This window comes from Rhineura floridana, chromosome 3, assembly GCF_030035675.1.
Source record: "Rhineura floridana isolate rRhiFlo1 chromosome 3, rRhiFlo1.hap2, whole genome shotgun sequence".
NCBI classification, from domain to species: domain Eukaryota; kingdom Metazoa; phylum Chordata; class Lepidosauria; order Squamata; family Rhineuridae; genus Rhineura; species Rhineura floridana.
Window position 1 is genome coordinate 101,026,044 of NC_084482.1, and position 15,617 is coordinate 101,041,660.

General features: G+C 42.5%; 1 protein-coding gene across 1 annotated transcript in view; it reads right to left on the reverse strand.

The window, feature by feature from the left end:
- FSTL4 (follistatin like 4) overlaps positions 1–15,617 on the reverse strand; it is a 404,792-nt gene that overhangs the window by 257,189 nt on the left and 131,986 nt on the right. The window contains exon 3 of the mRNA XM_061613401.1: positions 6,460–6,647. Within this exon, the coding sequence (XP_061469385.1) occupies positions 6,460–6,647 (188 nt within the window). The remainder of the gene's footprint in view (positions 1–6,459; positions 6,648–15,617) is intronic.

The window sequence follows — 15,617 nt, forward strand, 5'->3', positions numbered from 1 at the left end:
TGGTCTATAAAATTCATTGATCACCAGCAATAGTTTTGGAAATTAGAGAACTTTCTGATCTATGGTCAGTCAAAATGCCGTTAATGTTTATCAGAAATTTCTATCCACAGATTTTGATTTATCTTGCTAGCCAAATCCATTGTTTGGTTGACTCCCTCACCTCCATTAGCCCAGTCATGTTCAGGGAAATTGAGAAACAGGAAAGCCTTCTGCTGGCTTTTCCCAGAAGTTGCCACTGTATCTGTCTGTCCCGTGAAAAATCCCAACGGCAAAGGAGAGAAACTACCTGTTAGTCTCCCACAGTGAAGAAAGAGGTGGTTTCTTTTCTCCTGGATGGGCTTTTGCACAAAGCACCAGCAATGCCTCGATATTGCCTCCTGCAAAAACCCAATGAGAAGGAAAGAAAACTAGCTCTTCCCTTAAGCTCTCTATAGAGGACAAAAAGGGGGGGTATTTCTTTCCCTTTTCATTGGGGTTGTGCAGGAAAAAAGCAGTGGCAGCAGTGAGATATGGCTGGCACCTTCTGCAAAAGCTAACTCATCAGAACCTATGAAGATCCTGCTGGATCAGGCCCAAGGCCCATTTAGTCCAGCATGCCTCTGGGAAGCCTGAAAGCATAAACTGAGTGCAGCAGCACACACCCCCCTCCGCCTGCCATTCCTTGCAACAGGGATTCAGAGACATGTTGCCTCTAGCAACGGAGGTAGAAATAGCCATTGATCGCCTTGTCCACTATGAATTTGTCTAACCCTCTTTTAAAGCCGCCCAATTCACATGAGAGAAACCCCCTCTCCTTTCTTTTCCATTCATCATGTAGGAAAGGAGAAGTGACTTCACTCTCATGAGTCGGGCTTTAGCAAATCGCACCAGCATCACTTTGTTGCCACCTTCTATAAACAAACAAATGAACAAAAATGAGAAGGAGAAGAAACAAGGCCTTATTTCTTCCACAGAGAAGGGGGGGGCTTTGAGTTTTTGCAAGACACAGCAGTGTAACAAAGCCCACCTTGTAAGAGGAGAAGTACCCTCTCCTCTCCATCTCTGTTTTCCAAGGAAGAAAAGAGAGGCATTCTGAACTTGGTAATGAGGCTTTTCCAAAATCATCCGGCAGCATTTTACTGCTGTCTTTCTTTTGCAAAAGAAAGAAAGAAAGAAATGTAATAGGAAGGGAGAAAACCCACCTTTCCCTTTCTCTCCTAAGTTCTCTGCAGAGAAAACAAGGACATTTCATTTTTTCCCCATTTCCAGTTCAAAGTCAGAGGTGCTTTTCTTCCATTGAGATGACTTTTGATAAAAGTGCAAGGACAGCACTTGCTCAGTGGGGAAATGCATTCACCGCTGATGAGGACAGGAGTGACTGTGGAATTCTGTTTTTAAAAGAAAGATGGACCTGCATTATGTGTGTTTGGATCAGAACACTGTTCTTGAAACTTGGTCCCCAGATGTTGTTGGACTACAACTCCCATCATCCCCAGATAACATGGTCAATGTTCAGGGATGTCGGGAGGAGTTGTCCCAAGTGTGAAGAACACTGGATCAGAGGGTATGATCTGATAGGGCCTGGAGCCTTGGTTTTTTGTGAGGCACAAGTTTTGCAACCCAATTTACAATAGGTTTACAGCCACCATTTGGAAATCTACCCTCTCCCCCAAATACTTTGACAACTTGAATTACCTGGTGAAGATCTCAAATTCTGTCAGTTGTACATGGATAAAAGATGTAGCAAACTCTGCTAACCACTGGCTGAGTTCATAAATAATTTCCATGGTGACTGTAAGTGGGAGGCTGAAAGCTTCTCCCATGTTTAGTCTGAAGTCTGAGTGATAGTAGACACTAACTTTTTCAACTGATGTGGTTTTTCTAACTTTATTGATAAACATTGATACAATAGAACTATATAAATTGGGACAATTCATTATTCAAATCTTCTTCTGAGTTTGATATCCTGATTTCAAACTTCTATAACCCCAATTAGTTGAGCAGAGACACCTGAATCTAGTCTGGCTGGTCTCTTGAAACTCACTTTTTCCAATGCCTTGTAGTAGGGATGTGCTAGAGTTCCACCCTGTTTGGAACTGGGTCCTGAATTTTGCATTGATTGGCTTATTCACTATGTCACCTTCAGGGCTGGGCAGTAACGAAGCAGCCGGCAGTTAGCTAGGCAATAAATCAGTCAAGGCCAGGCAGATAACAGAGGCTGGCTGGCAGAAGAAAGGCTTGACAAACTAACCAGTAGCAGTGTCCAAGAGCATTGTCCAGGTAGGGAAGCAGAGTTCAGAAAGCCCGGGGTCCAGTCCGAAGGTCTAGAGGCTAGCAACGGCATTACACACAAGGGGTCACAACCGATGTTGTAGTCAGCTATCTGCTGCAGCCATGAACTGCCTTTTATAACAGACTTCCTAAGCCAGGCTGTCTGAGGCGGGGGTTCCCGACTGGAGGTCTTGCTGGCAGGCCAAAGCATAATCTCTCTGCTGCTGTTCGCGCACCCTGTCTAACAGGGATTGTGGCGGGCGGGTAGCTGCAAGCTTTCTGGGCAGAGAATTGGGCAAAGGGGAAACTCATGCTGCTCGGCTCGACTTGTGGGAGAGAGCGTCTGCTTGTGTGTTGCGGCGGCTGGGGAGGTAGGTGACTGTGAAATTGAACAGGGAGAAAAACAGGGACCACCGGATCTGGTGTTGATTAAGCCGTCTGGCGCCTTGTAGGTGCTCCAGATTCTGATGGTCAGTTTGCACTTGTACTGGGTGGTGTGCCCCTTTCAGAAGATGATGCCAGGTTTCAAAAGCCACTTTTATGGGCAGCAACTCCTTCTCCCAAATGGTATAGTTCCTTTTGGAAGAGTTGAGTTTCCGGGAGTGAAATGCACAGGGAAGCAGGGACAGCTCCTTGCCTACTGACTGTAATAAGACTGCCGCAACGGCTTTGTCAGATGCGTCGGCCTCCACAGTGAAGGGTCTGGTGGGGTCAGGTTGTTGCAGGATGGGTTCAGAGGTGAAGACCTCCTTGAGGCGCTGAAATGCCTGTTGAGCCGCCTCAGTCCAGCAGAACTTCTCTTTGGATCAGAGTACGTCTGAGATGGGCGTCGTTAACTCAGAGAAGTGGGAAATCAACTGGCGGTAGTAATTGGCGAAGCACAAAAAGTGTTGCACATCCTTGTGGCTGCGAGGGGCCTGCCATTGTAGAATAGTTTCAATCTTTGCTGGGTCCATCTGGATACCTGAGGGGGAGATTTGATGGCCTAGGAAATCCACAGTAGTGAGGTCAAATTCACATTTTTCCAGCTTGGCAAACAGGCAGTTCTCCCTTAGGCGCTGCAGCACTGCTCGAACGTGTTTCTCATGATCAGAGGGGTTCTGTGAGTATATCAGGATGTCATCCAAGTAGATCACCAGGAAGTGGTCTAGGAAGTCTTGGAAAATGTCATTCATGAGGTGCTGGAAGACCGCAGGAGCATTGCACAGGCCAAAAGGCATCACCATATGCTCAAAATGCCCATACCTGGTGCAGAAGGCCGTCTTCCATTCATCACCTTCCCGAATACGCACCAGATTATAGGCCCCCCTCAGGTCCAGTTTGGTAAAGAGGCGAGCACCCCGCAACCGCTCCAGTAGTTCTGGGATCAGGGGCAAAGGATATCGATTCTGAACTGTGATCTGGTTGAGGGCTCAGTAATCATTACAAAGCTGGAGTTCCCCACACTTCTTCTTCATAAATAGCATGGGGGCAGCCGCAGGCGATGTGGACGATTAGCCATAGCTGACCTCACCGGGTTCTCAAACATAGCCCGCAGCTCTCGGGTGCAGGCAACCAGGTTGTTTAACACTGGGCTACTCTCAAGGAGCAGGGGCGTAGCCCATCTAGCTGCAGCACCAGTGCACAGGCTAATCAAGAATCCCACCCGGGTCTTGTCATCAGAGAAGGCCTTGGGGCATAACTCCATGAAGAGCTGGGTCTGAGCCAGGAATGCTGAGAGTTGATCTGAAGCCCCGGTAAATTTCTCTGGGATGGCCACAGGGCATTTGACCCTCCGCATTGGTGTAGCAGGTGGGGTTGCTGCCTGCTGAACTTTCAAGGCTTGAACAGCTACCATCAACTGATCAACTTGCGAGCGTAACAGCAGGTTTTCCTGCTGTAACTGCTCCATGACAGGCAAATTTCCAGCTCTTGCTTTTCTCCGTTTGGTCTGACTACAAACTGTCAGCTTCAGGACTGGGAGCTGGGCAGTAACGAAGCAGCCAGCAGTTAGCTGGGCAATAGATCAGTCAAGGCCACGCAGATAACGGAGGCCAGCTGGCAGAAGAAAGGCTTGACAAACTAACCAGTAGTAGTGTCCAAGAGCATTGTACAGGTAGGGAAGCAGAGTTCAGAAAGCCCGGGGTCCAGTCCGAAGGTCTAGAGGCTAGCAACAGTGTTACACGCGAGGGGTCACAACCGATGTTGTAGTCAGCAGTCTGCTGCAGCCATGAACTGCCTTTTATAACAGACTCCCTAAGCCAGGTGCCCATGATTAGTCTCCCAACTGCTCAGAGCTGCTTGTTCTTAAACGACCCGGCCTCTTCCTTCGTTGCTGTGCTACTCGCTGGCGTCTCCTTTCTGCAGGGGGGAGGGGAGCCTCCTGTTCATGCCCAGAATCCGATTGAGGGGCTTCAGCCAGGTCCTGGACATTCTCCAGCTGGGAAAGAGCCAGAGTTGTGTCCTCAGGGGTTCCACTAGTTCCTTCTCCTGGGTCTGCCAACTCTGCCTCTTCCTTTTCCTCTGAGTCCTCTGAAGGGGCCATGACACACTATAATTATGAACTAGATTTTTCTGTGGTGATTTTCTGTGGTAATTTTCTGAAATGGATTTTATTTTTTTTAAACTTCTGCATCTAAAATATTGATATTAATATTGATATGTTATCAATATTTCAGTATATTGATATTTCATTTAATTTTCCAATATTTCCTTTAAAAACATAGATATTAATATCAATTTTTTTCAGAGGGAAAAATTGGATTGGTAAAAGCAGCAGTTTGTGACAAAGAATGAACTCGAATTGATACCAGTCTGTTAGGTCAATGGTTTTGAACTGGCACTGGCCAACAGATCCCATCCCTGCCTAGTAATCACTGATATGGTTTTTGTCACTTTGTCACAAAGCTTGATCACTTTGAATGGAAGGTCAAGGACTTTTTCTGTGGTGGCCCCCACTCTCTGGAACTCCCTCCTGTTTGATCTGTTTGATCTTCGACACGCCCCTTCCCTGGATACATTCCCTGGATGTATTCCGCAAGGCCCTGAAGACGTGGCTATTTCAACAGGCCTTTGAGATCCTTGGGATGGGTTAATCTCCATGATTTTGTCATCTATTATATGCTGCAAATGTAAATATTTTATAAATATTTTATAAATGTATTCATGACTGTCCAGTATTTTATTTATTGAGACTAATGTGACTGCATTTGATATTATTGTATTTTATCTCATTTTAATGTACGTCGCCTAGAGTGGCTATCTGCCAGATAGGCGACACACAAATTAATTATTATTATTATTATTATTATTATTATTATTATTATTATTATTATTATTATTATTATTATTAATGATTCTGGATGGTTCTCAGAAACATTTATCTGGATTTATATACTTATTCCAGGGGTTGGAATAATAAATTAAGTATGTGATTTTCTTTGAAATTAGTCATACAAAATTGACATTTCTATTCTGGTACCATCTCAAAAGAACATACAAACATGCTGGAACAGTGCAAGGAGCCATCCAGTTCAGCTTCTTGTTTCTGACAATGGCTAGCTAGATCTATCTCAAAAATCTGTAAGGAGGACATGAAGGCAACAGTCTTCCACAGCATGGTGAGAATGATAAGATCACTGTTTTCTGTAACACTGCCATATACCTATGTATCTACTCCTATTTGCTGCCCTGGACTCCTACTGGGAAGGAGGGTGGGATATAAATCTAATAAATAAATGAATAAATAAATTTCTGTTGTATTACAGTTACAGCATTTCTTTAACTACAGAAGGGTATTGTGTTGGGTCCATGATGAAAAATAAACTTGTTAATAAAGTTTATGTGATTAAAGCATCTCAGAGGAAGGAGGGATATTTTCTAATTTAAATATTTTCATTGCAAATAAACCTCATATTTGCCAGTAAGTAGGGCATGTTTAAAAGAGATGTTTGCAAAAGTGAATCTATATTTGCCAGAAAGCTAAAGAGGAAAAATGTGGAACAGTAAAGCCTTATTTTGCAAAATATCCTTAACTATGTAAAATAACAACCCCACCTCCTAAGGCAGATGGGGACAGTTATCTATGGCAAGAGATTTCATAGGCTAATTTTTGTGTAGAGTTTTACAAACATCTCATCTTGTGAGAATTCTACTGTGGTTTCATTCAATTTACACTTTGAATGGGAAATGCAGTCCACTTCATAATTCAATTTTCATTGAACAACCCACCTGAGCCAATTCAGAGTTGCTGAGGTGTCCATCACCATTTATATCCAAGTGGTTAAACATATCTTCAACTAAGAAGCGCTTTTGGATTCTCTCCTCTTCTTGGTGATTTTGCTGCCTCTGGTGGTGAGATTGAAGGTCCAGCAAGATACCCTTTAGTTGACGGTAGTCTGCCATTGTACATGTGTCACCTAAAAGATAAGACATTATTACCTGACTATGTAGCTCTCCCTGCTTGAGCTGCTTAACAGTTGTGTTTCAAAGGAGCAAAAAAAGGTATTACTAAAGGCAGATGACCTGCATCTACAGTGGGTTTTCAAAGCAATGCTTTAAGATGATCCTAATGAGATCCCCTTTCATAAAAGATGAGTTTTTCTCTCCCCCTAAATCCTACCTCCAAGGAAGTTCATCAGTATCTTACTTTACAGATTATAGAGCTTCACTCAGCAGACAGTCATGTAAAATGTAATAATTTGCTGATGGCTTTAAATTTCCTCTTGATACTTCTTAAAAGTAAATGCTTCTGCTGAGTGAAAATGAAAGGGGGGGAATGGAATCAAATAATCTGGAATCTTCATCCTCCTTCTGTCCCCCATGGCCCCAGTTCCTTTCTATGCACCTTTGCATTTCCATAGCACAGTCCAGTTTTTCCAGTATATGAGAAGATTAGACTGTCTTTGAAGTGATGATCATAGCTAACTCCCTGAACAGACTTGCCAACATTAATAAATAGGGATTTGAGTCTTCAGGCATGAGCCACGTTATCAGACATAAGTACTGTGGCATAGTATTGCATGTGCACAGTATAAATATACAATTTATAAGCTGAAACTCAAAATGTCAAACTAGAACACCCTTAATTTGGCAGCCATATCCTATTATGGAAGTTTTTAAAGAGTGCTCTTTTTTAAAAAAATGATGATGCTTGATAGGTTGGTTGTGCCAGGACCCACATGACTGAGGCATCCACCTAAGCCTCCACAGTCTTATTTTCAAGCACTGACACATTTGCCACTATATCTCAGACAGAGCTTGGAAGTAATTCGTTACTTGTAATTCATTACTTTTTTGAGGAACGAGTGAGTAATTCCTTTACATTTTGATTGTAATAGAACTAGGAGTAATTTTATTACTTTTGTGGAGTAATTGTAATGTTTCCAGCATTACTTTTGGGCATTACTTGGGAGGGAGCAGGGGAAGTCTTCTGCTCCTCTGATTTGAAAATCATGTGCCTCAATCTGGGCTTCTGTGCAGCGTTGCTCTTCCCTCATGCTCTCTGGGTGGGTAGGAGGTAACGAGGGAGGAGGTGGAGAGCGAGACGGGATGGAGTGGAGAAAACAATTGTTTTAAAAAAATGGATGGTGGTGGTGAAAAATGGAGTGGAGGGGGAAAGGGGCTGGAGGACAAGAACATGGATAAAGGAGAAGGAGGCAGCAGCAGGATGGACAAAAAGAACTATGGAGGTGAAAGATGATAATGTGTGTGTGTGTGTGTGTGTGTGTGTGTGTGTGTGTGTGTGTGTGTGTGTGAATACTGTGTTTGCACTTGGCACAAAAAGTGGCCTCCACCACCCTCTCTGGCTACTGCGCTGCATTTGCAGTATTTTAACTTTTTTGCATCTCAGGTGAAAATGTTTGCTTGGGTGAGTGTCCCTTATTTGGTGGCACAGCAGGGTCTGGGAGGTGGTTGAGAGAGATTGTGCTGGCTGGCTGAGTAGGGAGAGGGGATGGCACTTGGTTTAATGTGCAAAGATCTGAGTAGTGGCCTCTGCCTTCCTCCCCACCTCCCTTACCGGCAGAGAGCACCATAGCTATCTTATAGATAAAAAGAATTATTCTACTACCTCTGTATGTGTGTGTTTATTTTTAATGTTGTTTTAGGCTACTTAGATGTGCAGCAGCAAAGGCCGGCACCTTGTAGGCATTTTTTTTAAAAAAAAGTAACTGAAATTAATTGTAGTGATTACTTTTGAGAAAAAGTAATTGGAGGCAAGATGGCGTTTCCTGCTCAGCAGCAATTCCTTCAGCTTGAGACCCTGGTAAATATTCCTTAATGAGACTGAGGTGAGAGGTGAGACTGAGGTGAGAGGAACTGAGAAGAAGTAATCAGTTACTTTCAGAACAATTGTAATTGTAATGGTAATTACTACTTTTTTGGGCCATGTAATTGTAACTGTAATTTATTACTTTTTAAAAGTAATCTTCCAAGCTCTGATCTGAGACAGGATGAAGAGGTTCTACCAGCTTGACTGCTCTATCCTCAGCTGCATCTTATGAGGATATGCTTCCTTCCATAATAGACAGTTACCACAGATAGCCTAACTGAGGACTCAGACTCCGCTGGCTATGTGCATAGCCCTTCAAAACGTCATCTTAGTAAAGAAGGTGGAGAACAACTCCAAACATTTCCAAACATTTTTATTGGACATAAGTTATCCTGTTTTTCAGTTGGACTGACTTCGTATTAATGAAAAAGGAAAGGATTAAATAATATGTAACCAAAATGGGGTTTCTGCTGGTCTATTGTTGCTTGCCTTGTCCCCCTTCTGAGAGTGGACGTTGGGATAAGGACGACTGAAATGGGACATAGACCACTAATGACCAGAATAAAAAGATCCCACCCTGGATAAGTAAGTTTGACTGGGGCAAAAGTAGGCAGAAACAGAGTGGCATTGAAGCAGAGTGATTGTTAGGGGAAGAATCAAACTTCAGTTACAATTATGTCCTTTGTAAATTGGCAATGTTGTCCCTCCACTGCCAGTGGCAATAAGCCTCTGAATGCCAGTTGCTGGGGATCACAAGTGGGGAGAGTGCTGTTGCACTTGGGTCCTGCTTGCAGGCTTTCCATGGACATCTGGTTGGCCACTGTGAGAACAGAATGCTGGACTAGATGGGCCTTTGGTCTGATCCAGCAGGGCTCTTATGTTCTGGTGTTCCCTGAAGTCAGTCTATTAAAATAGAACCATAATTTTACATTTTCAAACTAGATTATGCAGTGATATGCCAACACTGAAAATTTCCCCAGTGAAAATACTTTGTATGGGCCCTAAGAACAACTTATTCTAATTTAAGAGGCTTGTTCTTGAGACTCTAATTCTATTTACTTGTTTTTGAGACTCTAATACTATTTAATTCTTTGTAATAATAGTTTTAAGGATGTATGTAAATTTAAGGTCTATTTCTGCCACTAATATTAAATATCAGAGGTCTGGCTTCTAGTATTTCCAAACAAGAAGGAATTTAACATGCTGAATCAGCGGGTGGAAGGTCAAAGATGAAAAAAACACAGCAGAAACCCCATTTGCATATTCAAGAGGTGGGGGGCATGCACATCACATGTATTTAAAAAGAGGGAGCTTCTAAACTGTGGAAAAATACAATTTATTCAGCCCAATTTTCTTAAGCAAAGGCATTGGTAAAAGAAAATAGTACTCTGTTTTCTGCACACTCTTGTACAAAGTGGGTACAATGTCTAGTACAATAGAGACATTGTAGAGTTGTTTTCCAGGTTTTACTTCAGCCCAGCTCAGGGATCTACCTGAACACACAAGGGCTAAAAAGATAGATGGAGGCAAGGGCATGTGTGCAAACCCTGCTGCCCCCAACATCCCCAGGCATGCTGGCTCCACTTTAAACCTTGGTGCATTTAGTGCAAAGGTCTAAAGAGGGAGTGTATGTGCATTCTGTTGAACACACTGAGAAGCCTGGTAAGACTTCTGATTGTGGGGAGGTTTCTAAGAGCGTTAAACAGAACATGCTTAGAGATTCTCTTTAGACTTCCATGCAAAATGCACAAAGGTCTAAAGAGGACCCTGCGTACTTGGGGACATTGGGGTCAGGGACTCGTGTGAGTATCCCTGACCCCATCTGCCTTTTTAGCCTTATTCATTCAGATGAGTGCCTGAGCAGAGCTTTGTGGAAGCTCAGATCATGGGCAAAGGGGAACACATAGAGAATGGAAACCCTTCCTTTATAAACCCCACTCTGACAATAAGTAGAGCTGCAAATTGTAATTGGTATATTAATCAACTAAAGCTTTAGGCAATTAATCAAAGGATGCCACCTTTAATCAGTAAGTGCAGATTTTCGTCAAGAAATAGCACACTTGCTTTGTAGCCCTTTTTGCTCTGGTTTGTCAGTGTGAGAGGAGTGGGAGTGGGACGAGAATACTAAAGGTGGCTTTCCTTTTAACCAACAGTGGGGCATTTTATTTATTTGGCTGTAAATTATTATACACTTTCTTCACTGTCTTAATATATATTGTGGTGGTGGGCAATCTTGCAAACGTGATTTAATCAATGTAAGTTTAATTGGCTAATGAATGCATTAATTGGTTACAAGTCATTTGATTAATCAAACAGACATTATTTAGGCTGCAATTTTAAGCACAGTTACTAGGATGTAAGCTTCACTGAACATAATGAGGCTTAAGTCTGAGTAAACATACAGAGGATTGCACTGTTAATCAGGCAGTGGCCCTAGAAATGAGCCAAATGTAGTAATACTGGAAGTGCTGCAAGATTTTTCACTTCCAAGTTTGAAGAACCACTGATATGGTGGCCCTATGGGGAGAATGTCATTGGCTTTGAAACAGGGGGCAAGTCCCACCTCAGCCATGCCCAAATGGTCTTAGGCAGTATCAGATGGTGTGGTGTGATAGAAGTGCTTACCTGACCTCCCAGCAAGTGAGTTGCTGCTGCTTACTGGGAGGGGGAGGGGTGAGGCAGCAGGGAAGGCAGTGTGATGCAAATGGACCAGCAAGAGTACCAGATTGGCTCAGCTGGTGCATTTGCACTGTGCTAACTTTGCCACCACCTCAACCCTACCCCTCCTAGAAAGCAGCAGTGACTCACCTGCTGGGAAGGCAAGTAAGTGCCTCTGCCCCACCACACTGTCTGCTGCTGGCCTTGAGAAAGCCAATCTCCTTCAGCTTCAGTTCTCTCTTATACGAAATAGAAATAATAGTAGTGAGGGCAAGCATTACACATATATCATCAAGTAGAGCTTGGAAGTAACTAGTTACAAGTAACAAATTACTTGTAATTCATTACTTTTTTGAGTAACGAGTGGGTAATTCCTTTACATTTTGATTGTAATAGAACTAGGAGTAATTTTATTACTTTTGTGGAGTAATTGTAACGTTTCCAGAATTACTTTTGGGTATTACTTGGAGGGGAGCAGGGGAAGTCTTCTGCTCCTCTGATTTGTGGATGGAAATCATGTGCCTCAAACTGGGGTTCTGTGCAGTGTCGCTCTTTCCTCGTGCTCTGTGGATGGGCAGGAGGCGATGAGGGAGGAGGCGGAGAGTGAGATGGGGTGGAGTGGAGAAAACAATTATTTAAAAAAATGGATAGTGGTGGTGAAGAATGGAGTGGAGGGGAAAAGGATCTGGAGGTCAAGAACATGGATAAAGAAGGATAAGGAGGCAGCAGCAGAATGGAGATAAAGAACTGTGGAAATGAAAGATGACAACGTGTGTGTGTGTGTGTGTGTGTGTTTGCACTTGGCACACAAAGTGGCCTCCACCACCCTCTTTGGCTACTGTGCTGCATTTGCAGTATTTTAACTTTTTTGCATCTCAGGGGAAAATGTTTGCTTGAGTGAGTGTCCCTTAGTTGATGGCAGGGCAGGGTCCGGGAGGTGGTTAAGAGACAGAGATTATGCTGGCTGGCAGAGGGGGGGGTTGCACTTGGTTTAACATGCAGAGATCTGAGTAGTGGCCTCAGCCTCCCTCCCCACCACCCTTACCAGGAGAGAGAGACCACCATTGCTATCTTATGAATAAAAATAATTATTCTACTACCTCTGTATGTGTGTGTTTATTTTTAATGTTGTTTTAGGCTACTTAGATGTGCAGCAGCCAATGCCAGCACCTTGTAGGCGGTTTTTTTAAAAGTAACTGAAATGTAATTGTAGTGATTACTTTGAAGGAAAAGTAAAGTAATCAGTTACTTTCAGAGTAATTGTAATTGCAACGGTAATTACTACTTTTTGGGGCCATGTAACTGTAACTGTAATTTATTACTTTTTAAAAGTAATCTTCCAAGCTCTGTCATCAAGAAACAAAGTTATTAAGGTAACATTTTATGACTGCTGTAAGCTAAAAAGGAAAACTACTGTCTTACTTACATGCTTGACTTATTCCACATAACATTTATTTGTGTGGTTTTATATCTACAGTGATTGAACAAGTCATTCTACTGGATATGTCAGTCCGATGCAGAAAGAAAATGCAGCCCACAATATCGTACCCTACCATACTGGGACTGCAAAATGGGCATGGGATGCAGTCAAGTAGCCAAGTGTGACTGTCAGGCTGCATTTGACTTGGTGGGTTACAAGAAGTTGTGCAGACTTATGAAATGGTCATGACCAGTTCCTTATTCCTTCACAGAGGATGTGCAGCATAAAGTGCAAGATGCAAACCTTGGACAGAGGGCTTCAGTTGAGGTTCACAAACAATAGATTGCCTATAGTTAGTTTCATGAATATAACAATAGGATGCATACAAATCCACCAATGTAGCATACCAGGGACTGGTTCATGAGAAAACACGTGCATCAATCTTTTCCATATTGCAAATAAACTCACAAGAGGTGCTTGTGGAAAATCTCACAAGTTCAACTCTTTATGCAATTTGCTAATATTTGATTTCTGAACAGTTATTTTCTCCATCCTTGTTTCAATGTTTGTTGCAATTTTTCTGACCTCCATGTCACTTGGCTTCCCATCTCAAGGCAGATTCAGAGTACCATCATTCTTCCCCTCCATATATTTGTTTGTGTATATGTGGAGGGGAATCTATTGCCTTATTCAAAGTAAGCAAACTTTTGCTATTGTTGTTATTGTGGTATAGACAGTGCTTTTTGGGGGGAAATGAGGTCCCAGTACACATACCTTGATAAAAGTGCTGTAGGTGCCAGCACAAAATGGTTGCTATGGGCAGCCAAAAAAAAGAGGTGCTCTACTTTGTACCAGTGAGTACCATCACAAAAAAAGAGCCTTGGGTACAGATATATGACCTTGTTGAATGCAATGATGGAATTGCATATTTTTCTTTTCAGTATAATTTGCATGAGCACTTCAAGTAAAAATGAAAACTAACTTGCTGACACATATATAGGCTCCTGTTGGGAGGAAGGGCGGGATGTAAATAAATAAATAAATAACCTGTGTCATTAACAGTGTATAGAGAAATGATTTTTCCATCTGGAAACACTGAAAAAGGGGAGAATGTGAAACTGTCATTACATGAATGGTGCGCTTTCATGAGTTTATCTATCTAGAAAGAGGAGAGGCATGGAGTCAGAGTTCCCTTGAGCTCCTCTTGTGAGATGCTTCCACTGGGGGAAAGGAAAGTGATTTTTGCTGATTTGTCCTACCTCCTGAAGACCCCTGTACCCCTGACAAGCTGTTCCAGAAAGTTGGGGAACCATCCGGAACGAGGGATGGACACATCTGTCAATGTCAGTTTTTCTTCATTTCTATTTTTTTCAGTCTTAAGCTCAGCCCTCATGAAAATTCATCAGCATATTAGTGTGAATTTCTCCTAATATACATATTTGTATGCATTTTTCCCTAAATACACATTTTTGCTAAGGAGCTTCCTCTAATATAACACATTTTATGTTGTTTTCACTAACATAAGCATTTTACACATGCTTTGCCCTAGTTTATGCATTTTTGTACACGTTTCTTGGCTACAGAACAGCCCTGCAAAATTCACAGTTGTGCAAATTTCAAAATTTGGCCATGTTTTGGTTCACATATTGTTTTGGAAAGTGCGCATTAGGTAGGTTTCCCTTTAAATGGAACTAAATTGAATGTCCCCCCCCCATCCCTGTCAGGAACAAAGTGGGAGGTTGTGTGCCAGGCAGAAGAGGGCATCTTTGAAAATCACCTCCTCCCCCCTTCCTCCAGCAAGCACCTCTACTGGATTTCACCCCCTACCCTTCACAAAAAGAACACAGTGGATCCAACCCATTTTCTTTTTCTGTTTTGTTCTGATTCTTATTTGTATGCAATTTTTAATTTTGTAATCCCCCTATGAATATGTGTTAAAAAGAAATAATAACATTACAAAAGTAAAAGTCTCCTTGTTAACTGTTCACTAAGTGCTCCTTAGGGGAAAGAAAGCTCTTAAATCTTTCAGTTCTTGATTTATTAAACATAAAAAGACTTGGCTTATTAAACACAACATATGATATCAAATGTGAGGCAAAAGTATGCGTAGGGAGAAATGCTTGATGGTTGGCAATTCTACTGACTCTTTCTACCAGAAACCTGTGCAGCTTCTGTACAGCCAAGAGGGGCAGATGTTCTTTTAAACAAGATCCAGGTAGGCAATGAAATTTAACACCTAGTTAATAGGGTTTATTCATAAGATGACAACAAAAAGAATAAATAAGCACAAACACAGCAGAATGCAACCTTACCATTACTGGGAAATTCCTTTAAGTTGTTATCAGCAATGGTTGAACTTTGGGCTATCAGTCACACACTCTCCTCCTGTCCTAGCATTAAAGTACACTTTGGTGTTTCATCCAAGCAAGGGGCTCCTATTACTTATATGGGCTATGTTGTCAAAAGCTGATTGGTGTATTAATTATACCCACTTGGCCTTTTGCCTAACCAATTAAGATAAGCCACTGTGCCAGCCCTGTGTGCAGTGACAGCTTGGCAATTGATCTATAGCATGCAGATAAGTCCCCCAGCCCCTTCCTATGACAGTCTATGATGTCATTCATTCTCACACAGAATTAACCTTTTACAAGCCACAGCTTGACAGGGCACAGAGTACTCATTGCAAATGACACATGCTACATATAATAGCGTATTATTACATTTTTCTCCCTCTCTCATAACACTAGAACTCGTGGACATCCAATGAAGCTGAATGCTGGAAGATTCAGGACAGATAAAGGAAATCACTTCTTCACATAGTACATAGTTTAGCTATGGAACTAGCTTCCAGAGGAGACAGTGATGGCCACAAACATGGAGGGCTTTAAAAGAGAATTAGACAAATTCATGGAGGATGAAGGCATCAAAGACAACTAGCCTCAATGGCTATGCTCTGCCTCCACAGTTGGAGGCAGTATTCTTCTGAGTACCAGTTGCTGGAAACCGCAGAGGAGAGAGCGCTCTTATGCTCAGGCCCTG